This window comes from Tursiops truncatus, chromosome 14 (assembly GCF_011762595.2).
Source record: "Tursiops truncatus isolate mTurTru1 chromosome 14, mTurTru1.mat.Y, whole genome shotgun sequence".
NCBI lineage: Eukaryota > Metazoa > Chordata > Mammalia > Artiodactyla > Delphinidae > Tursiops > Tursiops truncatus.
Genome location: NC_047047.1, coordinates 65,086,899 through 65,111,952, shown reverse-complemented (window position 1 = coordinate 65,111,952; position 25,054 = coordinate 65,086,899). Strand labels below are relative to the sequence as shown.

Sequence of the window (25,054 nt, the reverse complement as noted above, 5' to 3'; positions counted from 1 at the left end):
TAATGATTAAACCTGCAATAATGTGGCTGGTGCCCTTCTACCTAATGAGAGGATACAACACTAACCAGTAAGTTCTCTGTCTGGTGTTAAGATTACTGAGTTACTCTGACATTATCTAGTTTGAACATTCAAACTAGCCACATTCCTGGTATGCCATGGTAATCCTATCTTAGTAATGACAATAATAGATAACACACAATATACCAGGCACTTTACATACATTAACTTATTTATTTCTCATACTAATGCTGTGAGATAATTAATATTTTCATCCCTACATTACAGAAGGGAAAACTGAGGCAGAGTAAGGTTAAGTAATTTGCCCAAAATTGGAGTTGGTAAATGATAGAGCTGGGATTCAAACTCAGCAGAATGGCCTCTTTCCCATACTACCTCCTGAAGATCAGAAAAGATTATTGTGCACCCCCCTATATGTAATTATGCTGTCATATCTGCTCATAGGAGACTATTGGAACCCTTTTCTTTACCCTTTGTCGTTATGATATGTGTCTAGGTTTTACCTTTTGCACACTGGGAAAAGTTGGAAGAATTAGGAGATCTTTGAAGCAGATAAGAAATAGAAGTAAAGGGCTTCCGTGGTGGCGCAGTGGTTAAGAATCGCCTGCCAATGCAGGGGACACAGGTTTGAGCCCTGGTCCGGGAATGTCTCACATGCCGCGGAGCAACTAAACCTGTGTGCCACAACTACTGAGCCTGTGCTCTAGAGCCTGAGAGCCACAACTGCTGAGCCTGTGTGCCTAGAGCCCGTACTCCACAAGAGAAGCCACCGCAATGAGAAGCCCATGCACCGCAACCAAGAGTAGCCCCCACTCACTGCAACTAGAGAAAGCCCGTGTGCAGCAACGAAGACCCAACGCAGCCAAAAATTAAAATAAGTAAATAAATTTTTAAAAAAAGAAATACAAGTAAAAATACTGAAGCTGCAATAAGAAATAGGAAGTAAGCAATGCTTGAGTAAAAGTGGGAAGGGTTGGAGAGGGGAGCAGAGGAGGAAATGAGGAGTCTTATGGAGGGTTTGGAAATCATAATCACATGTCATACAAAATGAAATGAATAAATAGGAACATTCAAAATCATAAAGATGTCAAATTCATCTATGGAATTTTAATCAAAGTCCAACAGGGTGTTTTGTTTTGTTTGGAACTAGACAATCTGATCCCAAAAGTGATTTGGAAGAGGAAAGGGCCAAGAATAACTGAGAAGCAATTTTGAAAAAGTACAAGGTAGAAGAGCTTACCCTACCAGATATCAAGACTTATCATCAAAATATTTAGTAATGAAGACAATAGCATTTGGGCAAAAGGATAGACCAATGGAGCAGAATAGAGAGCCCAGCCACTGGCCCACCTGCACTTGGAAAGAATATAAGGCAGAGATGTCACAAATCAGTGTGGATCTATTTAGTAAACGAGTCTAAGGAGCAACTGTTTTCATATGGAAAATACAAAAGTAGATTTCTACCCTAAATCAACCCCAGGTAGATTAAAGAATTCTTCAATAAAAACAAAAAGCAAAAGTTTAAGATACAAGATGAAACTATAGAAAAATTCTTCATGACTTTAAGATAAAGAAGGATTTCTCTAAGAAATGCACACACACAAATAGAAACCAGAAAAAATGGATAATTTTGACTACATTAAAATTAACTTCTACACAACAAAAGGCCACTACAACAAAGTGAAAAACAAGCCATAGCCTGGGAGAAGATATTTTCAGTGACTATAACATGTAAAGAAATCTCTAAAATTAATTAGAAAAAGATAAACAACACATGGGGGGAAATGGGCAAAGAATATAAACTATCGATTTGCAGAAGAGGAACCCCGGGAGGTCAATAAAAATACAGAGAGATGCTTGCTTTCACTATTAATCAAAGAAATACCAATTAAAACAGTAATGTTATACCATACACACCCACCAGCTCAGCAAAAATTTATGTTAGACAATGCCAAGTGCTGGCAAAGATCTGTTATGTCATGGAGCCTCATTCACTGCTGGTGGGATTGTAAATTGATACAAGTATTCTGGAGAGCAATTTGGCTGTTACTAGTAAAGTTGTAGGTGGTCGTGTCCAGAAATCCCACTCCTAGGCGTACAGTCTTGAATATATGCACAAGGAGACATGTATTAAGATGTATGCTGCCACATGGAAACAACCTAAAAGTCCATGAGACTGGATGACTAAATTGTATTATAGTTATACAATGGAATACAGTACAGTGTGTGTCAGCATAGATGAAAATCTCATAATTGTAATGCTAGGGGAGAAATGCACATTGCAGAAGATTATGATTATGTATACACACACATATACATGTATAGTTTAAAAGCATAATAATACTTTATAATGTTTATGGATACATAAAAATGCAATAAATATAATAAAAAATATAAAAACATGCACGAGGATGTTGAATTCAAAACAGTGCTTCACTCTGGGAAATGAGAGAGGAGAATGGAGTGGGGAAGAGGACAGAGGGAAACTCAGCTGTGTCTCTAATATTTACTTTCTTTGAAGTAAGAAGACCTGAAGCAAATAAGACAATATACTAATATTTTCTAAAGCTGATGTGGCCATCATTAATGCTGTCCACTGAATATTTCTGGCTCTCTGCTTTCCAGGCCCATGGTAAGATTGCATTTTCCATTCACTTTGAAGTTAGGGGTAGCCTGGAGACTTTGGCCAATGAACTGAAGTGGAAGTGACTTACATTTCTGGTGTCAGTGCACAAAAGTGTTGGCCAACATGGCAGCCCAGAGACAAAGTTTCTCTCCTCCCCAGGCCCTAAGCAGACATGATATTTCCAGATAACCTGTGGAGTACAGGTGGATGAGTGAGAGATGAACCTTTATTGCTCTTGGCCACTGAAATTTGGGGATGTTTGTTACCACAGCACAACCAACTCTGTCCTGACTGATATAGCTGTGAAGTGTGTCCATAGGTGTTCACTGTGTTAGTCTCTGATTTTATCTACATGTTGAAATATTACAAATACATTTTTTAAAGTTTTTAAATTGGACTGGATTAATCATATTTCTCAGTTCACGGCACATTGTCTTTATTGGTCTGCATAATGCCCTTCTCTTATTCTATTAATTCTCATTTTCTTAGTAAGTACCTCAGACTTGAGATGGAAGCAATGTTGAATGACAGGACATCTTGATGTATTGACAAAGGGAATGAATGATGGGCTCGCACTCCTAGCACGAGTCCCGATTTCCTCCAGTGCTCTCTGGTCAGATTGTGGGAGCCAGACTTTCCAATCAGAAAGTCTCAGCTCTTCTCCAGAGAAATGTAAACAAGAATTGTGATGAATGCAATGGTCCCAATTGTTGCTGACTCTTTGTATGGTTTTAGAAAAATCATTTCACCCTTTGTTCCTAATTCTCTGATGTGTTGGAAAGTGCTAACCTTGCCCCCAGAGAGTTCCTTCCCTACCCACTTAGAGCCAGCACCTGCCCTCCATCCCCACCAACCAGCAACTGTTTCCCCAGACACAGGTCACCTGTGAGAGAAATGCTAAGAAAACTTTCCACACCTCGTGGCTCCCAGGTTCCTTTTGCAGGGCTGCCTGCAGAACCCTCAGGGAGTGAAAACCCCAGAAAGAGAAGGAGGAAGGGGGCAGAGAGCTGGGAGAAGGAAGAGAAACTTGTGCTTCTGGCCAGTTCTGTTCTGTACTGTGGAGCGAAACACAAGCAGTGCCTGGAAGTCACCGTGAAATTTGATGCCTTTGAGAAGTTCCGTGGAAAGAATGACATCATGACAAACCACTCCCCCCCACCCCACCTTTTTTCCAGTGGGAGTGAGAAATAAATAGACTGACACATTTTCCAGTCAGGGAGCGATTCTGGAGAGCAAGTTTACCTTGGCTCAGGAGCTCAGGTGGGGCTGTGAGAAACCTTATCTGTGCTTGCCCTGTAAACAAGGGGCCCTCCATCTCCCCGGAGCCTTGGCCACTGGGCAGGTGACCGCGGCAGGCAGGTGAGCAGGGCAAGCCACGGGCTGGCCAGAGCTACCGCAGAGCCAGCCTGGCCCCAAGCAGGCTGTGTTAGGTAAATATTGCCTAGATTTGACTGACAGACTCATTTACTGACTGTGGCTGCCAAGAGAAATGCCATCAAATCCACCAGATTCAAAGGTAAAACAGACGTCCCTTAATTTGATGTTTCTCAAACTGTAATGTGCATATGGTCACCTGGGGATCTCCTTAAAATGCAGCTTCTGATTCAGCAGGTTGGGGCAGGGCTGAGAAATTGCATTTCTAACAAACTGCCGGGTGATACTGATGGTGCTGGTCTATGGAGCACACTGTGAGCTGGCAAAGCCTCAATGTTGAGATGACCGTGTGCATTTTACACGGTCGAAATAGTTACCATTTAAGGAGCCCCGTCTGACTCTGTGACAGGTGCTGTACCAGGTGTCTTCTGTCACTGAGCTCTTTTACTCTTCATACCAGCTCTGCAAGGTAGGCATTATTATCCCTGCCCCTTCCTTGGCAGACAAGGAACTTGAGGCTAAGAGAGGTTAATTCCTGCTCTGTAAGTGTCATTTCCAAAACCTTTCATTACTATCTTCCCTCCCCTTCCCCACGATCTGAAATAACCCAAAGACAAAGGATAATACACACCCTGTGTAGGGCTGGGCGTTGTCTGCTTGTGGTGATCGGCCCACTTGACATCCGAGAATGAATAATTCCTTTTGTACAGAATCATCAGGGCCAAGCACAGGACTTCAGGAATCCTGGAGTGAATGTTTGGCCCAGTAAGCCCTGGCCACAGTAGAGATAGTCACTCAGAAAGGTGGACACGTCTGGTTTTCAAATCCCTATTGTACTGATGTGTTCACCCCTAGGAAATGCGGTTTAAGATTCTAAATACCAGGAGGAGATGCTTTGATGTGTCAGCTTGGAAAGAATGCCTCTTAAGGGCCATTTAGGACTGCAGGAGGGAAAAAAAATGCCCCAGCTTGTGTAAACACCAGCGTGAAGGCAGTTGTAATTGACTGACCCACCTGGAGATATTTAAATACCTCCAAGAACTGTGATGTGCCCTTGCAAAACCCAGACAACTTCCGGGTATGAACTTGCATCACATCTGCATCTCAACCAGCAAGGCAATCCAGCTAGCTGGTCCTGGCCACACACAGGGCAAAGTGGGAAAAATATGATACTCTCCCCCAGACCCTTGGAAGACCTGAATTCTGGTGACCACTTAGGAAGTCGGACTGCTCTAGGACTCCATTAGCATTTGAACCTCATCCATAGTGGTTCCAAGATGCGACCATGATTTGTACTGCAGGGTGGGGAAGGCCAGGTTCAGGTCCTCCTGGAAGCCATTACAACTCCATCCTTGTTACACAGAAGAAAATACTCAGAGCAGCAAGTCCCAAGACAAATTGAAGGCCTCCAAAAAGTCACATTTAATTTTGTTATTTACATATTACATCATCCTACAAAGTATTTGAGGGAGTTTACGGAAACCACATAAAAGAGAGCAAACTTTAAAAAAAAATAAGGAGAGGGAATATGGGAGGAAGGGAAAATAAAAGAAGAGGATTAAGCCTGGTGTGGTCAATACCTTATCAAATATTTTAAGGTCCCACGCACTTGGCCTAAGTTATCTTAAATCGAGCTCTGACTTCCTAACCTACAAAGCAAAAAAGAAAAGCATGGACAGCATTCACTACACCTATGCTATAAAAATGAAGCAGCTGCTTCAGAGAAGCACAGCTATTCCTGGTGCTGAGGTTCCCCATGGGGCTTCATGAGGGAGAACCAGAAGACACAGTGGAATGTCATCAAGAGTGTCCTCAACACCAGCTCTATGGGAAGTCCCACGGGTTGTTTCATGGGGGTGTTTCCTCTAATTCGCCCAGTGCAGGCTGACGGCCATGCCAATGCCTAGTCCATCGAGAGCAATTGTGAAAGATTCCAGAATGACCCCTGCGGAGCTGGCTTCGTCCCAGGATAAAAATCAGAGGCAAGGAACTGCTCTGGTAATCTGACAGTCTGATTTCTAAGCACTCCTCACGCCTGCCTCTCTGCGAATCTGAATTTAGTCTGCTCTCCAGGCCTTGTGCCCACCTCACTTAATTTTGGGGTGTGCGTCCTGAGCACTCCCAGCAAATCTGCAGACAATGAAGGTGAAGACGGGGCACAACCTGTAGCCCATCCCCGAGCTGGGAGCAATGGTCTGCCCGCCATGACTTGCTGGGCACAGAGCAGTCTCTTTTCCTGGGAAAGCACAGGCTGAGGAGCCAGAGGACCAGTGCTGGTCCTGAGTTCACGCTCACTGACTGTCACAACTGAGGAAAGTCAACTCCTCTCTCTGGGCCTTACTTCTGTTGCCTGCAAAAGGGAGAAGATGGGCTGGCATCTAATCTGTCCGTTCCAGGAGGATTCCCCAAGCTGTGGTCCTCCGTGATGCACGGCAAATGGAAGAGAGGCAAGAAAGCAGAGTTGCAAGCTTTGGGGTCTGTGATAGAAATGGAAATGTGCCACCTGGATCCGCTTCAGGAGAGCACCTGCTGCCCAGCTGCTGGGAGTGGGGTCAGCAGACTGCATCCAGCTCCCAGCTCCTTCAAGGTCAGCCTCGGCTGAAGAGGGCCTCCTCTGCCAAGATCAGGCCTTCCCCAGGACAGCCCACACTGCAGATGCAGGAGAACAAAGGCCCAGGCATTTTGTCCCAATGCGGGACACTCTGACAGGTAATATTTCCCCCACAGCTCCCCATAGGATTGGCTGAGATTTGTTGAGCCTGCATTAGACTTCCTTCTCGGCCCAAGCCTGCTTCTTCCCCTTCCTTTCATCAGTGTTGGCCCCAAACCCTGTCTCCACAGCTGCCTCTGAAGAACCTAGTCTGCAACAGCTTCAAAGCACCCACGGCACAGAGACTTGCCAGACCTGACCTTCAGAACAGAAGCCTTAGCCACCAGGGATCCCAGAGTGAGAGAAACAACTAGTGTGGATGGTGTGACAACACTTATAGCCACAGCCGCAACTCAACAGGCAGTCATCACGTGGACGCCCCACCCATCTAAAACTGACATGATCCTCTTCTCCCCAAATCAGTCCCGTCTGGGCTTTGTTTTCCCAGTGGATGGTGGCAGTTTTCCAGTCACCCAAGCTCAAGACTTTTCCAATTCCTTCTCCCTTCTGCTCTCACATCCAAACAATTACCGAGTTCTAAAGCCTCCATCTCTGCATGGCCTCTCACCTTGTCATCTGCACCTCCCATGGACACAACCTCTCTCTTGGGCCATCACAGCAGGTCCCCTTCTGACCTCCCTTGCTCCAGCTCGCCCCTCCTTACTTGCCATCAGATGGTTATACCTGTGCGGGCTCCTGTCACGGTGATGGCCCCCACTGCCCCCCGTCATCGCTCTATGGAAGGAAGAGAATGTCAGATACTGGAATCACACCAGTCCTTCACACCTGTTTCCCCTGTAGTCACTGGGAGGTATTTGTTGCTGCTTGTGACAAACACTTATACACAAAGTGGTAAAACAACATGAATTGGATAAGTTTCTGTTTCTATTTGGATTGAGGTCAGTGTGATTTCCCTACCTTAGACCCAGAAAACAGAGCACTTGTTCAACTGCGGAGGTGCCCCTGGCATGTAAGTGTATGTGCCTGTGTGGACATGTGGAGGTCCCAAGAACAAAAAAAGAGCTGGGTGACTTGCTGGCATTCAATACCAGGGTATTTCTTAATGTTCCTTGTTGAACAAATAGCTTTCATCTGCTCGTGTCCCCATGTGCAGAAGGGCAGGCTGTGAAGGCGGGATGCCGTCTGCCTGCCAATTAAGGCTGGTGGAACCTCCCTGGGCTTTGATGGAAATGCAGCAGTTCACACACCGTGTGCTTCTAGCCAAGGCATTGGCAAGTGCAAGACTAGTGCAAATACTCTGAGAAATGTGCTGGGAAGAGGGAGAGATGGGTTATCAACCATTATATTTGGCATCATCCTCTTCTAAGAGAACTGGCTTGGCCTCTCTCAGAAAACAAGAAAGGGTTGCTACCTTTGCTATGTTTTCCTGTTAAGCAACAAAATGAAATAATTGATGTGGGTTTCACTATCCCTTCTTTTTACTGTTCATCTTCAAGCAGATCCAGTAGAGAATAATTTAACACTGTACCTTTCTGCCAAGGAAGCAGAGTGTCTGCCCCGACTGCACCCTTATGTGTGACGAGCTGAGGGCAGGGAATATAAGGTCCATTTTACAGAGGAGCAAACTGAGGCCAGACAAGTAAAGAGACCTGTTCATTCTCTTATTAAGAATGTCAGACAACATCATATATGGTGTGTAATTCATTAGTCTTTATATATTCTTCTTTTTAAGTGAGGAAATTAGTAAGAACTGGGGAACATTAGGGTCCTGGAGGTGGAGGCAATAACAGGAGAATAACCCTGGGGAACATGTGTGGAGGAGACCTCCTCCAGTGAGGAACAGGAAGTGAAGTGGGTCAGGGCTTTCAGTTGGGTTCTCCAACTACCCCTAAATAAAAAAAAGCCTGTGGCTAGGGGTGGGGGCCGCCCGCCCCCAGCCTCCTGAAAGACTGGAATGCTCTAGCTTTTTTCAATAGTAACATCAGGGCATTAAAGAGTGAAGTTAGAAAACAGCCTCAGGAGGGTCTCCTTCCCTATTTCTGGTTTTCCTTTCTTTTTCTTTTTTTTTTTTTAATTAATTTATTTAATTTATTTATTTTTGGCTACACTGGGTCCTGGTTGCTGTGTGCAGGCTTTCTCTAGTTGTGGCGAGTAGAGTCTACTCTTTGTTGCGGTGCGCGGGCTTCTCATTGTGGTGGCTTCTTTTGTTATGGAGCACAGGGTCTAGGTGCGCGGGCTTCAGTAGCTGTGGCACGCGGGCTCAGTAGTTGTGGCTTGCGGGTCTAGAGCGCAGGCTCAGTAGTTGTGGCGCACGGGCTTAGTTGCTCCGCAGCATGTGGGATGTTCCTGAACCAGGGCTCAAACCCGTGTCTCCTGCATTGGCAGGTGGATTGTTAACCATTGCGCCACCAGGGAAGCCCTGATTTTCCTTTCTTAAGAGGATGCCAGGGCTTCCCTGGTGGCGCAGTGGTTGAGAGTCCGCCTGCCGATGCAGGGGACGCGGGTTCGTGCCCCGGTCCGGGAAGATCCCACATGCCGCGGAGCGGCTGGGCCCGTGAGCCGTGGCCGCTGAGCCTGCGCGTCCGGAGCCTGTGCTCTGCAACGGGAGAGGCCACAACAGTGAGAGGCCCGCATACCGCAAAAAAAAAAAAAAAAAAAGAGGATGCCAGGGTGATGAGGAAGGAGACAGCCAGGTGCTCTCTCAGAAGGCAGGTGGAGATGCAAGGCAAGGGTCCTGCAGTTCAGGCTTTGATGTCAGGGTCGGGGGTGGAGGACGTGGGGGCCAGCTGCCCCACTGTCCTCAGTAGCTGGTGAGCAGTACTGTCCTCGGCTCTGCCCGAGCCCATGTGCCACGCCGTCCACTCGCAAGGCTTAGAAACCCTTCATGGAAGCCTCTGACGCCCCAGGGCCTCATCAAGCATGTGAAAGGGCATTTGGCCTTCCTCGCCATCATGACCTGTCATCAGCTTTGCTCACACTGGTGCAGGACTTCAGTAGTGATGTCAAGGCCACCTCTCCTGGTGCACACGTGGGCTGCTTGGCCTGGCCTGGGCAAGGGTGCTGGGTGCCTGGGGTCCACTTGGAGAAGTATCCTTTGGTCTAAAACTCCGTCCCTTCTTAGTACAAAGGAAGGAAGAAAATGATCTGCCCAGACTTTTTATACCCCTCCCCATTGATCACTGGCGTTAATCTGCTCCAATGCTGTCGTCAGATTCGAGCTGGGGTCAAAGATTCCCATCAGATCCCTCCAGAAGGGCTGTGACCGACTAGGAAAGTCGTTTTCTATTGTGCCCATGGTTGCACCCACGAGCCCTTCTGAGGGGTTCACTTCCTTCTCTGTCCTCTCAGGGCATGGTTTCCCCTCAGCCTCCGACCATCAACCATACTCCAGGCTCCGGGACCACAGAGATCTTCCCTCTCACCCACTCAGCCTGCCTGAAATGGCACTATTAGTTGGAGACCCTGGAGGTACTGTGAGCATGTCGTTCTCACAATAGTGTGAATTTGGCAGATCAAGTTCACTTGCTTGGCAGCTGCCTGACATTAGGGCGTTGAAGAGTGGATTTTTCTTTGGAAAAGAAAAAAAGATGGCTTTGGAGTTTGGAAGGCCAATATGTAGGAGGGAGCATGGGTTTCTTGAGATCAGTGGGTGCCTGAGGCGGGTCAGAAAAAAGGTGTGAAACAAGAGGAGATGGAAAGGGGAAGTCTCAGAAGACACGATTCACATAAATTCAATCTGACCTACTTAACACTTCTGCTTAGGCCCCACCCAACTGGAGGAGAAATGCTGATGTTAACTCAAATAATGTAGAGGTGAGGAAAACTGGACTGGTTTGGCTAACAGAAGTTCCAGACATTTTTCCTGCCAGAAATTTGGTGCACAGCCCATGCGGCTGAGCACAAGGCCCTTTCCTAACAAATAAGTATTGCATTTCACATGCAGACTTGGAGCCTAGGGGCCTCCAGTGTCCCCCCACCCCAAGCTCTAGATTCTTTTGCTCACTCCTGGTTCCCAACACACCCTGGCACTTTCTCACCCCTGGGTCTTTGCTTATGCTGTTCTTGTTGCTAGCATCGCCTTTCTCTGGCTTTTACCCATCCTTTGAGGCCAGCTCAGTAGCATCCTTTCCCTTTCGCTTCTCCTGATACCATTCATTTATTCAACAACTATTTCTTGAGTGCCTACCATGTGCCAGGCACCCTTCCAGGTGGTGAAGGTACAGCAGTAAACAAAACAGACTCAATCCTTGCCCTTGTAGAATTTATATTCTGGTAGTCAGCACCCTTCTCCCCAGGACAAGAGTAATCACGACACCCCCCATGCTCACATCTCTATCACAACAGCTGTCAGATGGTCCTAGAGGGGCTGGCATCTCCCAATCTCCCCAGTGACGGACACCATGCCAAGCACCAGAGGCAACCCCTGATTTCTTTATAAAGGGAACTCAGAGATGGGAAATCTGGTAGGAAGGGTAGAGGCTATAGGGCTTTTTTGTTTTTGTTTTGTTTTGTTTTTTGGAGGAGGACAACACATTTCGTTTTATTTCAATCAAATCACAGAGGCTCGGGTTTTTATATGCAAACGGTACTTACATAGCACACATGCTGTTTTTATTCGGCTTTACAATTATTTAGGGGATCGCTAAAACAATTTAGTGACTCGTCTTAGAGCTGTGTTGGCCCATCAGACCCCCTATTATCACATAGTGTGTGTGTCTATTTGAGATGGTTTTGGGGGTGATGGAGATGGGAGAGAACTAAAGACCTCCTAAAATAATTCCTTGGAACTCCACCATCTGGCATGTAGTAGGTGCTTAATACCGCCTTAATTCTACCTGTTGGTAGAATTGTTGTTGAAAGGTCAGGAAGGTGTAATATGGACCCAGCTATCTGATCCCAAGGCTGGGCACCATGTGGGTGTGAAGTACACGGGGGACTCCAGTGAGCTGGTGTTAGCTTGGGTTACAGAGTTGGCAGAGGCCTTCAGAAGGAGCTGCTCAGCGTGCATAATTCACTGCTTGTTCCTCCAAGGAGGAACAGTGGGTGTGAAATCAAGAGGGACACAGCTGGCCCTGGAGGAAGCTAGCTGACATCCTGTATATTTGAAAAGAAAACTGAAAGTGCTTTTCTTCACAAGAAACTATTGTAAGTGTTTTTCTCTTTTTTCCTAACCCCCCAGGAGCCATGGAGTTTCTCTGGTCCAGAGGTGTGGGTGAAATGGCGGGGGATAGGGTGGTATGAAGGGAATTTGGATTGTTCTGTGGTCTGTGCTCTTTGTCTAATTCGAGGAAGGTATCAGCCTGCTGGAGTCCACCCCGAGGAGCCCTCTGCTATATGATCTGTGTCCTGGTGATAGTAACCTCTTTTCTGGCTGTTAAAGTACATTCCTGTGTAGATGTGGAAAGAGAGAAAGCACGCTAGGGCCAGAGCCAGGACAGGAATGTGAGTATTTCCTTAATTGGACACGAGAGCCTTGAACTGGTTCCAGTTTTAGTGTTTTCTTTTAAGAGCCTGGACCCTAAAGATTCCATAGAGTTTTCTTTCTCTGAAAAAATCCCTTTGGTTCAAAGCCCCCTTGATAGAAATAAAGAATAAGCCAGGGCTGAAATCTCTTTGATATTTGGGAAGGCAAGAGTTCATGGGCTGCCAGATCCCAGGCTTCTTTTGGGGGTGAGAACGTTCTGGGCAGAACGGTGGAGGCTCCTCGTGAGATGCACAGGGCAAGAGCATCCACGGGCTTCATACTGGGCTGCAGGGCTCTGATGATAGGATGCAGAGCACTTCGCCCTTGAGCATTTATTAAAGCAACTTCTCTCAGCCTTATTAGTGCCCTGAGAGCTAAAAAGAGACGCTATTGCCTGCCTTATTGCTTTAGGAGTCTGAGACAGAGAGTTTACACAACTTGCTGAGGACTTAGAGCAAAGTCAGTGGAAGGCTAGAGGATTCTGTCTGGTGGGTTTGGGTTGCTCTGTGTCATGGACTGCTAATTCCTTAACGGCCGAGGTGGGAGAGCGTGCCCACACTCTCAGGCCCGCTCATTCATCGTGTGCCCAGAACCCAGCTGAACGCTTGCTGGGAGGCACCGAAAACTCCATGGGGTGTGAGGGGAGCTGCTAGGACTCTGGCACCACAGCAGTGCCCACCAGGCAGAGCTTCACTGCTTGCCTCTGATGTCTGCCCCACAAAAGCTGGAAACTTCAGTCAAGGGGCTCCAGGGGAAATGGGGCAGTCTGTGGTTGAAATAAGTGAAAAACTGAAGCAGATGCAATCATGTCTGCCGAACCCCTTCTTTCCTCCCCCTCCACATCTTAAAAACAAGCCGTGCATCTGCTCAGTGCTTTCCAACTTACCAAGTGTTTTCATAACATTATCTCATTTCATCCTCACATCAACCCACACACATTCTTGCCTTTCAGATTTCTTATATACTCAAATGAATTTCACTGAAAAATTGGCTAGAAACTCCCTTTCTCCCACTCACTTTTTTTTTTTTTTTTTTAAACCCCAAGCCTTTGACTGATAGTTTGAGAAATTCCTAGATTCCCAGGGTGGGAAATTTTATTCTGCCAGCCCTACTACCCCACTGGATGGTCACAAAGTAGTCCTGATCTTTGCTATTGGAATCAACACCTGTGTATTCAGTTTATAGATTAGCTGTTAAAACAAACAAAGCCACAGAGGGGAGGATAAATGTCGCATTGTGGGGAAAATATAGGCTTTAGAACCAACAAGCCCCAGAGTCAAATTTTAGTTGAGCCATTTGAGAGTCACGTTACTTAACCTCTCAGAACCTCTTTCTTCAGCTCTAAAATGGGGCAATAGTGCCTCTGTCTTAAAGTTGTTTGTGAGGCATAAGTGTTCTAACAGATGGGAATGTATCTCAGCAAACTTACCTTGTGAAGTCCCTTCTAGCTAACCCAAGAACCAGCTTCACCACTACTAGGCAAATTGCGGGCAATACTGCCTTTTTGCAAAGGCAGAAGGGACATAAAGTGTGGGAATATGTTGCTAAATGAATGTGGATGGAGACTTTTTTACTCAATGAGTAATTAGAGACGTGTCCTGCATACATGGCATAGTGGTGTCTGAGATATAAAGCTCAGTACCTTTATTCTTTTTTTTAACTCTTATTTTAGGTGAGAGTGAGAAGGAGCTGGGAAACTGGATTTATGTAATGTTGGAAAGCATTACAACTTGGATTTTTCAAGTTGTAAAGTTCTCATTACACTTGGATTTTTATCGAAGCAGAATTGCAATTCAACTTTCTAGTTCCTGGGGACAAAGGTAGGAGAAGGGACTACGGAAACGTATTTAGTTCCCTGGTCTGCACATAGTAAATGCTCAATAAATGGTGGTGGTGGACTCAGGGGGTTTCAAGAGACCGGGTCGTGTGTTTGACTTCTGTTGCTGACTTCCTGGCAAGTGCAATGCAAGGCGTGGGGTTGTCGTGGAAAGAACATTTGACCAGCAGTTTGAAGGCCTGCGTTCAGGTTCCATCAATACCACTTAATAGCCTGGCGACCTTGGACATGCCACTTAATCTTCGATGTCTTCTCACCTGTAAAATGAGGAGACTGGACTCGGTGATTTGGAAAGTCTCTTTCAGCTCTAAGTTTCTGCAGCTCAGTGCAACTTCATTCGTTTGTGTTTCTGTTTCTTCATTTATTCAAAGAAAGCAGAGATAGAAACCTATCTCATGGGGTATCGGGAAGAAATGGTCAGTCTGCAGGTTAAAATAACCTGTGTCTTTAGAGAGATGAAGGAAACACAGTGGCCCACAGCAATGTAGTAGAGTGGCGGTATGATCCTTGGAAACCCCCTTCATTTATTTCAGCTTCTGTTGGCATATTTGTAAAGTTGTGCTATGGTAATCTTTCTACATTCTTTTGAAAGTTGAGATCATGGAAATGTTTTGAAAACCTGCCAGGTGCTATAGAGAGTATTCGGATTGAGAAATGTTATATTTGTTATAGTTGTATAAAAGTTTAGCCCTATGCTTCCCATGTTTTCAAATGAATGAATGTGTCATGGGGACCCAGAGGGGAAACAGAAACTATAGATTTGGGGTCCCAACTCAAGGCTTACTTTCAACTGCATCCTACTGACGGAGGTGAAATTTAGCTAAAATTGGCATTAATACAAATTTTCCCCAAGAGGAGCATAAGATAATTACCTCAGTGTTCTCCAACGTAGGAAATTTTTCCAGAGGCCCGATAGGCCAGATATCTGCTGATGGAGGCCTTACTTCCCATCCTCTTCTCAAAAATGAGGCCATTTTGACACTAAGGGGTGTGTGTGTGTGGGTAGCTTTCTGAGTTTTGAAAGTTTCACAAAGCAATAATCACAAAGATGTAATGCACGGCTGTTGGTGTAAGAGTGGTGAGACAGTCTTTCATGCCAGGCCTTGCCACGGGTTGCTACTGGGGAGAGATGGCAGAAGGCATCAGTTCTGCTCACCCAGGCTCTAGCTCAGGCACTCTCCTCTAAGTGCCCCAGAAAGTCCAGCCTGGAAACCAGTTCTCCAAGCACTGGCTTCTCCTTTGGTGGAGTAGATGACATGTCACACCCACCCTTTGAGAAGCTTCCCCACCCTACACCCAAGGCACAAACAGAGTCCCCTGGCGGCAGTAACCTCACACCTGGAATCCCCACCCCACCATGGCACCTGTCCACAGAAGCATCATCGCCCTCCATCAGGACAGTACCTCCAGAGGAGCAGAATGGAGGTGGTACTTAGAAGCACAAATCAATTTCTGATTTATCTTGTGGGGAGGGAGTGGAGATGGGGGTGACGAGAAGCTCCTGAATTTCTCTGGTTGGAGGGAGCAACTAGGGGGCTGATCTTTTTTATTTTATTTTATTTTATTTTTTGGCTGCGTTGGGTCTTTGTTGCTGCACTCAGGCTTTTTCTAGCTGTGGCGAGCGGGGGGCTACTCTTCGTTGTGGTGCGCGGGCTTCTCATTGCGGTAGCTTCTCTTGTTGCGGAGCACGGGCTCTACAACTCAGGCTCAGCAGTTGTGGCACACAGGCTTAGCTGCTCCGCGGCATGTGGGATCTTCCCGGATCAGGGCTCGAACCGGTGTCCCCTGCATTGGCAGGTGGATTCTTAACCACTGCGCCACCGGGGAAGTCCCTAGGGGGCTGATCTTGAAGCTGCATTTTCATTGGAAGTTCACTGTTTTTATTCAGGTTGTATATATGAATGACTAAAAATAGCAAAGTTAGTTTTAATTTAATTATTCTTGTCAATTCTTAGCGATTATTTTTATTTGGGTTGGCTTGAGAGGGCTGATCAAATTATGAGTGCCTCCTCATGGCCCTGCCACTGTTAAACCCTCACCATTAATCCTATCCTCCTTTACCTGAGATAAACCTGATGTTTCTACTTTTAAGCGCATATATATGGATTCAATACATTCACTATCTTTCAAAGAGCTGACTTCAGTGCACACTTCATTTTGCCTAGTTTTGGATACCGTCCTCCCCCTGTCACCCCTCCTCCCCCCTCCACACACACATAGACTTCCTCTGTCCCCAGTACACACTTAAGTCAGGGTTATAAAGCCATTTTACAGGAGTCTCTGTGGCAGAGGTGTGAAGCAACGCACTCCAGCCACAGAGGGGCAGACTCCCATCCCTGCTCTGGGGGCTGCGCAGCCTGACCGCACGGAGGGACTCCCGGCGTTGCAATTCCCGGGCAGTGTGGGAGGGGTTCGGCTGAAGCTCTTTGTTTCTTCTTCTTGGAGGAGATCTGGGAGCCAAGGCTGGTGGGATGTGCTTGTGCGGCGTCCTCCAGCACCCCCGTTCCCCCGCCACGGCTCGGGTGTGTATGTGTCCAATGGAAAAACCCTACGACGACACCACATCCTTTCGCGCACCCTCCACGGCGCTCAGGGCTGCAGACCAGTCCCTTGCAAGCTAACGTGACCCCCGCGGGCACTCGGTCCCGCAGCTCCGCGTCCCCTCCCACCTTCCCACTGCCTCTTTTTTAGCTGTGCTCTCATTTGCACGCATCTTCCCAGGGATAGAAGAGACGCGTCTCGGGCGCAGCAATCCAGGTGCCACGGGCGAGGATGTCAGGGGAAGGCCTAGTTTGGGGGATGTACGCTGAAGAGGGATCCCGAGGTGTGGGCCGGGGACGGCGAGTGGGTACAAAAGAGGGCACTGGTTGAGGGATGGCGCCCGCCCCCGCGCCGAGCGGTCACGTCCGGAGCGGGCCCCGGCGCCCTCCTCACACCACGGTCCTCTGCCCCCAAGTACCCCCCCACCCGGCCCCAGAGGTGTGTGCAGGGAGAGGGGCGCGGGGCGCCAACGCCCGCGGGATTGTAGGTCTGAAGTAGCGTTGACATTGAACTCCGGTCCCCTTGCGTGCGTGTGTGTGCGCGCGCGCGCGTGGCCACGCGCGTGTTTGAGTGTGTGAGTCGTGGGGTGGGGGCCGGGCTAGAAGCTGCAGCAAACCACTGCCCTCGGGGAGCAGAGCCGAGCGCGCCCCCGAGCCGCCGCCAGCGGGAGCTGCGAGCGCCGAAGCCATTCATGATTTTGGTGACGTTATTCCAGGAGTGGGCGAGGGGGGGCGGGGCCTCCCGGAGCCGAGCCCCGCCCCCGCCCCTATAAATACGGCTTCCTGGGCTCTTTGTGGGGCCGCGAGCTCGGTGGAGAGCCGAGAGCTCCGTCTGCTTTGCCGACGCTGCTGGCAGTGGGGCTGTCTCCGGGAGGCGGACCGGCGAACGCCCAGTGCCCACACTCGGCAGCCTGCCGCGCCTGTCTGCGCCCGTGACATCCTTACCCGAGACGCAGTGACCGTGTTTAAATCACAAGGGCGTGGGTCAGGCTCCCCAAGGACTTCATGTCTGTATATTTCCCCATTCACTGGTGAGTATCCTGCGCCCTCGGCGGGCATCCGTCTCGCGGCCGTGGCTGCGGGGCCCAGGCGCCTGCTCGTGCCTGCTCTGTGCGAGGGCAGTGGGTGGCGCGGGCGCCGGGCACTAACCCGCCGCCCAAGCCGGAGCAGGAGTCAACGTCAAGGTTGCAAAGGTGGGGGTGGGGAGGTGGCGCTGAGAGCATCCAGACAAAGGAAGTGAACTCGAAGCTCTCACTTAAGTTACGGCTGGGAGGGTGTGCGTACGGCCGTAGTGGGGTCGGGGGAGAACCAGGGGTCACGGCTGAACCCGGCTAATAAAAGCCCCTTCGCGGAGGGCTGCGGGAGGCGCGCGCCCTGCCTGGCGTAGGGGGCTCCTGCTCTCCCCGGGCCCCTCCCCTTTTCCTTTTTGTTTGCATGCAAGTCTTGGCGTCGAGGCCGGCGGCAGCGGGGCTGAGCTGGTGCAGCGGCGGCTTTTGCAGAGCTCCGAGGGGTGAGGGAAAACGCTCTCCCCACACGTAACCCGACTGAAGCCACAGGCAGCAGCACAGTTCCTCGCTGCACCCTCTCGATCCCTTTTCTCTCCATAGACCCTAAACCCGACGCGCCTTGATGGGGGCCCGGGTTGGGGAGGAGCCGCCCTCACCGGGCCCGCCGGGAAGGAGCCCGGGCCGGGTGGGGGGAGGCGGAGGTTGCACCCGACCGGGTATCGGGGCTGGGAGAGATGCGCCCCGGGCGCCCGCCTCGTTGAAGAGCGAGGCCCACGGCCGCTGGGACTTGCGCACCGTCTGCTGCTTCCTTCCTGCTCTGGGGAAGAGGAAGAGCTGTCGGGGGGCGAGCGCTGGCGGCCTGGAGCTCGCTTCCAGGTGCGGGCGTGGAGAGCCCGGCCCCGCAGGCTCCGTGTCCGCGCAGTCCTGCTCAGCTCAGATACCGGAAAGTTCATGCTTCTTGCTTCAACTTTTCGGCCCCGCGCCACAGCCGGGAGCGAGGAGCGAACGCCCGGACACCAGGCTAAGAGCCTGGCGAGAGCCCGGTGGGCGCTCTTCTGGCCCGTTACGTTGGGGGTGGGCAGTAGCCTCTCCGTAACCCAGGGGGAAACTGACTTTGGAGTCCTAGCTCCTGACCCTAAACTTGCCCGGAAGCCTAGCATCTTCTTTTAGTCTCCCCTCCCCCAATCCAGCCCGTCTCTGTTTAGAGAGGAGACTGAACTCTCAAAACAAAGTAAAAATTTCCTCACCCCGGAGGCTTGCGTACCTCTCTCCTCTGAGCTCTCCTTCCCTCCCACCTCCAGGTACCATACGGGTGAAACTTGGAAGGCAGTGGAGGCTGTGTGCCCCTGGCCACTCAAAACTTGCCAAAATGGTGTTCAGACTCATCAGGGTTATTGTCCCCTGAGAGATTAAGGTTTGGTATTATTTTACAGTTGATTGGCATTTCATAGTTTGCAATGCTTTCCCCCCCAGAGATTAGTCCTTTACCATAGCTGTGAGATATGCATTATTAGCATCATGGTAACAGACTAACAGCGCATCTGCAGCTCAGAGAGGTTATACGACCTGTTCAAGATCACACAGCACTTGAGTGGCATAGCTTGGACCAGAACCTATTGCTTCTGTTTCCAACTCCTGTGCCATTTCTACTCTATGTAGTAGCTGTAAAATGAAGAAGAGTTTGGTACCCCTGTTTCCTTAGATACAGTCTTTCTAAGGCCTACCCTACATTTTTTTTTTTTTTTAACCATGTGTAAAGGCATGATGGTGAAAATATTGCCTGTTGGGTAGGGAGTACACTGACTTTGGTATGTGCTATTTGGCATTACACATTCGGGACCCTGTACGTGCCCATGGCTTGTGTGAGGATAATGGAACATTTGTATCCTGCTTACAGAGTACAAAGCACTTTCACATGTCAGCCATTGGTGGGCCAGCTTGGCCCCTCTGGAAATTTCCTTTGCAGTCAGAGTCCGGGCATCCTTAAGGCTTTTAATCCAGGGGATGTTTTTCAAGCTGTGAGCTTGCAGCTGCTGTGGCTGGGGCTAGAGAAGGAGGTTGGATGGCAGATGTGAAGCTTTCAGAAAGCTGACCCTTTGGGGCTTTAAGTGGGACATTTTGCAAAAAGGAACACCAGAGACACAGAGAGAAATTTAGGAAGGCAGCATTATCGAACTTGGTTTCTCTGAGGTTGACCTGTTATCATTATGTAATGATAATATTCAGTTCCCCTAGAGACGGGTTGAATTGGTTTTAATATAGATAGACGGCCTCAGCTACTTACTGTTTTTATTTTTTTTCTAGTTCTGTCACTTAAAAGAAAATCCAGAGTCGCTCTGTGCCAGTAGGGACTAGTACAGGAGAGGAGGGAAGAGGAGGTTTGCCAGAGCGGTTTTCAGACAATGAGCTTTGTTGGTGGAGGTTGAGAGCCCTGATGCTCTAGGCTTGTAAGGTGCTTCCTCGGGGCATGAGCTCGTTTTTCAGCGAGTTCTGTTTTGAACACCTCTCATCCTGCTTCCAGGCAGTCCTCTAATTTAACAGCAGAAGGCACTGAGAGTAGGCATGTGAAAGTGCGTGTGTTTGTTGACTTTTGCTCTGGGTTTCTTGGCAGCCCTGACTATCTGAGATCAGCCGAGATGACTGAGGTGATGATGAACACCCCATCCATGGAGGAAATAGGCCTCAGCCCCCGAAAGGATGGCCTTTCCTATCAGGTAAGTTCAGTACTGGTTTCCTTCTGGTTCCTTAGAGCCTAGTGTCTTTTGCTGGGGCTGGAGGCAGACTTGGTTCTGTATCCCAGTGCTGTTTGTAAGAGCTATGCACCCTTGAGAAAGTCCCCTAATGCCAGTAAGCCTCGGTTTCTTAATCTGTAAAATGGGGCAACAAGAGTCCTTACTTCACAGAATTGTGGTGAAGATTCAACATGATGAGATGACATGGATAAGGCATTCACAGTACCTGGGAGGCAGTAAGCGTTCAGGAAGCATGAGCTGATGTTATTAATTAGTCATCCTGGCTGCTGTGGACTCTCCCCTTCATGGTGGCAAAGGGGGAAGTGATAATGTGCAGTCAGTTCAGATCAGAACTTCCCTCCCCACCCAAGCCTTGGGCAGTAGCAACACTGCTGTGAGGGGCAGCTTATGGGGAAGGGTAGTCTGGTGGAGGCATTGCTGTGTCAAATGCTGCTTTCTTCCTCTGGTTGATGGTTGACCAACTGATTCCAACAGGGTTAATGTTCAAACTACTTAGAATTGAAGAGACCTTTCCCAGAAGGGTAGCTGTCTCAGGGATGTTATTGCCAGGATCCAGCATAGAGATTATGCTGTGTGGTGGATCCAGAATATATAAGGACCAAAAAAGTGGTCTAAGTAACACCTTCAGATTCTCAGCCCATTCAGATTCTGGCCTGCCGTTCACTTTCCACTGCCCACAGCCCGCTGCAGAGACCTCCAGATAGCGCCGAAGCAGTGAACTGTTTTCAGATTTCCAAGAAGAGTGCCTACGTTATTACCTTCAGGGGAGGAAAGAGTCTGTTCTTAAGGGAAGATCTCGGAGCTAGGGAAATTGTGTAGGATGGCTGTCCGGGGAAGATGAATGAAGTGTGATGGGCTCATTCAGCAGATATTAACTGAATGTGGCTATGGGCCATGCACTTTACAAATGTTACTCATTCACTGTTGACCGTGGGCACTGAGATGGGAATTTTTGTTCTGTTTCACAGATGAGGAAACAGGCTCAGACTGAGTGGATGACTTGAGTCTCGAACTCCAAAACCTTGCTCTTCTGATGTATCATGTGTCTGTGCCTTGAGGTTGGCTCTTGGCTAGAATCTAGACTTGTTCTGCCTTAGAACCATTCCAGGGGCATTTGTTTTGTGAAGGAAGAGAAAATAGAAAGCTGGGTGGGTGTGATGGAGGGAGGGTGATCAAAGAGAGCTGAGATGAAAGCTAAGGTTGGGTAAGGTAATTTGGCAGGTGACAGCAAGAGTCACCTCAGACACACTTGGGAGGTTAGAGAAGGCCCCTTTGTTGTGTGTCAAAATGGCCAAGCCCCTTTTGCTGGCTGGAAATAAGTATTCAGGTAGGCTGCGGGGATTCAGAGGGAGGGGGAAAATACCCTTTCCTGGTTGGTTTTGTACCTTCTACCCTCAGAGCGGGTCTGAGAGAGACAATTGAAAGCCCCACAGCCTGTGGGAGGGTAGAAGTTTCCTGACCTACCAGCTGGGGTGTTTTTGGATACCAGTTTCCAAGCCACTGAATCAGACTGAATCTCTTTGTGGTTACAGGTGAGGTGTTTTTTGTTTTTTTTGTTTTTTCAGTTCTGGGTTTTAGATTTCCATCACAAAACCTTTCCAAACACAGTCATCAGTATGTCTGTGTGTGCTTTTTGATATTCTCCTTTTGAACATGTTCCAGGATAAAGGACCAGGTCCTACAGGGCAGTTTTCTTGACCTTCAGCCCATTCCGCTGGATCTGAGGGTAGGAACAGGTCATGACCCAAGAAGGGGCTGCAGTGCTGGGTGAGGACAGCTGAATTGGGGCTGCCACGGCAGGAGGAAAATAAAATCGCCTCTGGGTTCCTAAGATAACTCGATGCTGCCTAAGAAAAGGGCCCGCAAATCTTCCTTTGTGGTGCTAGACTTAGGGCCCAGTTTTCACAGCCTCTCAGGAAATCTGCCCTGCTACCTGAGTGGGGACTACTGCACAGTTCCAAAATATCTTACCTAGAACTTCAAAGCACTCTGTCACAAGATTTCAGAAAGGTCTTCTGGTTGCCTGGTGAAAAGAAAGGGGAGAGGTGGTTATCGTCAAGCAAGCAGTATTTATTGGACACTTGCTGTACGTAACATGCTATGCTGGGCATTGTAGGAAGGGTCCAGGGCTCACGTGGGAAACTAGCATGTACATAACTGGAACACAGGCCATCTGGTGGAGCAATATGAAGGCTACGGTCAGTCCAGGGATGTGTGGCAATCTAAAGGCTTGGGAGAAGGAGGTCAGACTGGGCTGGGCCTTGAAAGAGGCTTTGAGAGGACACTCGCACCTCTAATTTTGTTGCACCTTCAGATACCCCTTGGCTTGCCCCTGTTTCAGCCAGGCGCAGCGCTGTGCAGCGAACTGATCTGCCAATTGTCACGAGGCCGGTATTTTCTGGGCCCACTCAAAGCCAGTGCCATCCAATTAAACACATTCCCACCAGAGCTCTGGGGATTGGCTGGGGCTGCACTTGGCTGGAGCCTGTCCATTGTACATGCTCAGGCTAGGCTTGGCTCTGGGGGCAGGAGATCTTTGAACTCTGTTCTTGGCATTCCTCCTGAGGGTAATAATAGTACATGGCTTTTACTGCGACCTGGTTTTCCAAGGAACTAAAAGTGGGAAGGAGACATCAATCCCAACTTGGCAGTTGAAATAGAATCTCAGACTTGTGGTTTGACCTTGAAACAAGGTCATAAAATAAATAGGCACACTGGAATTTGTCAGTTGTTCCCCCACCTTCCAGGTCTACCCAGAAGGAAGCTTTCCTGATTTCTCTGCCCCAGATGTGATCTCCTTCTTCTCCAGCACCTGTGGCATTTGTGCTTAAACGATGCTGCCGTGGTCCTGCCTGACCTTCTCCCTGCCCGTGTGTCCGAGGGCAGGGGATGACTTATTCCCTCTTTGTGCCCATCAGCCATCACCCCTCCTGCAGCCCTCCCCAACCCAAGGTGCCTGCTGGCCCTGGGCCTTCACAGAGCAGGTGCTAAATGGATGGTGGTGCTTTCAGTTAAATTGAGTCTCTTGGTTCTGAAGCTGCCCGCGTTCACTTCTGCCTTAGAATTTTTAAAGGGCCTCCTCAGGGTCAGATAGATGTCTTTTTATCCCCTGAAAGATTCGGGTAAGCCCGTCTCTTGTGCTTAGGGAGTTAGCATGTATAAAAAATCCACAGAGCCGGTGCCTTGTTTTGTCTTTAACATTTATTTGGAGAGTCAATTCAGTATGTGCAATGCACGTCAGCTCTCTCACTTGGCATGAATTATGACACCCCGTGGGGTGGGTGAGTGAATGGTTACTAGAAAGTAGAGGACATGTTGGGTGGGATGGGAGTGGCGGCCAGCTCACAGGGCTGAGTGGGAGGGTCTCCATGTGGACATTTCTGCCCCTGCTGGCTGCAGCTCGCTTCCCACACTGCATCTGTCAGCCTCCTGTTCTCTGGCCCCTGGGATGGGAACGTCTGCGCCTAATGCCTTCTTCCTTTCCCTAATTCAGGGGAGCAGGTCAGTGGCTGCCTTGCAGGCTCCCGCATCCCAGCTCTAGGGACTCTAAGAATGTGGCAATTCAGAATGCCTCTCTGACTGGGTCTCCTTCCGTGCTGGGCCTGAGTTGGCCTGGAGAAGGGACCTGGGCATTTGCCTGTGGACACTGATGCTGCCACCACAAGGGCTGTGCTGCCTAGCTTCCCCCAGCACAGTTTGCTGAGGCTTTTGCAGTTCTATCCCTCTTGCTAAGTTCTAGACAGAGATATGGCTCCCCAGTTTTCACTTAAGACTCTCCCATCTAAAGCAACTGGACCAAGATCTGATAACTTTTATCCTTCCCAAGGCCCTTTAAATTCCTCTCTGATCAGCATACATGTCCCTCCCTGGTCACCTTTTGTATTCCTCTTGCTGTTCTTGGTCTCATACTCCTACCATTTAACGGCCACCCACCAGTCAGATGAGGGGAGCCAGGGAGGATGCGCTGTAAGCCAGAGGCGCTAATTCTACATGTACCACAGTGCCCCGTGTTCTGGGCCTTCCTTAAGAGCTTCCCCTGCATTTCCCGACAGGAGGGAGGGATATCCTGGCGTTTGATAGGATAGGGAGAACGGACAGTGGTGGGTGACCTTCTCCTGCCACAGCCCTGCCGTTAGCTTCTTGCAGTCTGAGCCTCGCTTTTAGCTCTGCATTAGGACGGGTCTAATGCACTGTGTTGGCTGAGAATAGCTCCTCCCCAGATAGAAGCTCTCTGCTTCTTCCATCTCCAAGGCCCAACAATAGACGACTCCTTTATCTCTCCCTCCTCGCTCTTTATCAGAAGCAGCAACTCCTCTCTCAAAGAATAGTCTCAGTTGAACCTCTAAAGTCAGGTAGCACTTCGGAAACACTTTCTCTTCACTCACCTCTCTGCTGAGCCTTTCTTTATGAGACCCCCGAGGCTGGCTCTCCTTGCTCCCACCCGTGTAAATGCAGGTGTTGAAATCAATGATGGGCTGGGGTTCCTGCGCCTGTCTCTATTCGCCTCCCTCAAGCCCCCGCTCACAAGGCCACTCCAGGCATAAGTCATCACCTCCCTTTGTCTCCTCCTCCTGGTGCCCTTGTCTCGTTGGATACTCCCAGCTATGGTACCCCACATATTCTTAAGAGTTTTGGAGGCCCAGCTGGGCAGGCGCACAGAAGTCCCATGGTCACCAGGAAAACATCTTTCACATCAGACTTAAAAAAGCCTCAGTTGTCCCTGAAGAAACATAAAGCTAAAATTCCAAAGCACTTGGCAGGAGATGTCCCCCCATGGACACGACATGCTCCTGGAATCCCAGTGAGTTTTCTTTTTCCTCTCCC

The 25,054-nt window shown here is 48.9% G+C and overlaps 1 protein-coding gene across 3 annotated transcripts in view; it reads left to right on the top strand.

The window, feature by feature from the left end:
• The window catches only part of LBH (LBH regulator of WNT signaling pathway), an 88,878-nt gene that overhangs the window by 44,851 nt on the left and 18,973 nt on the right, over positions 1-25,054 (top strand). For 2 of the 3 annotated variants that reach the window (XM_073791472.1, XM_033838788.2), the window contains one exon: positions 20,089-20,191. In XM_073791472.1, coding sequence (XP_073647573.1) covers positions 20,089-20,191 — 103 coding nt within the window. Of the gene's footprint in view, positions 1-17,260; positions 17,502-20,088; positions 20,192-25,054 lie in introns of those variants that run through there. The other variant, XM_019942984.3, reaches the window with a different exon arrangement.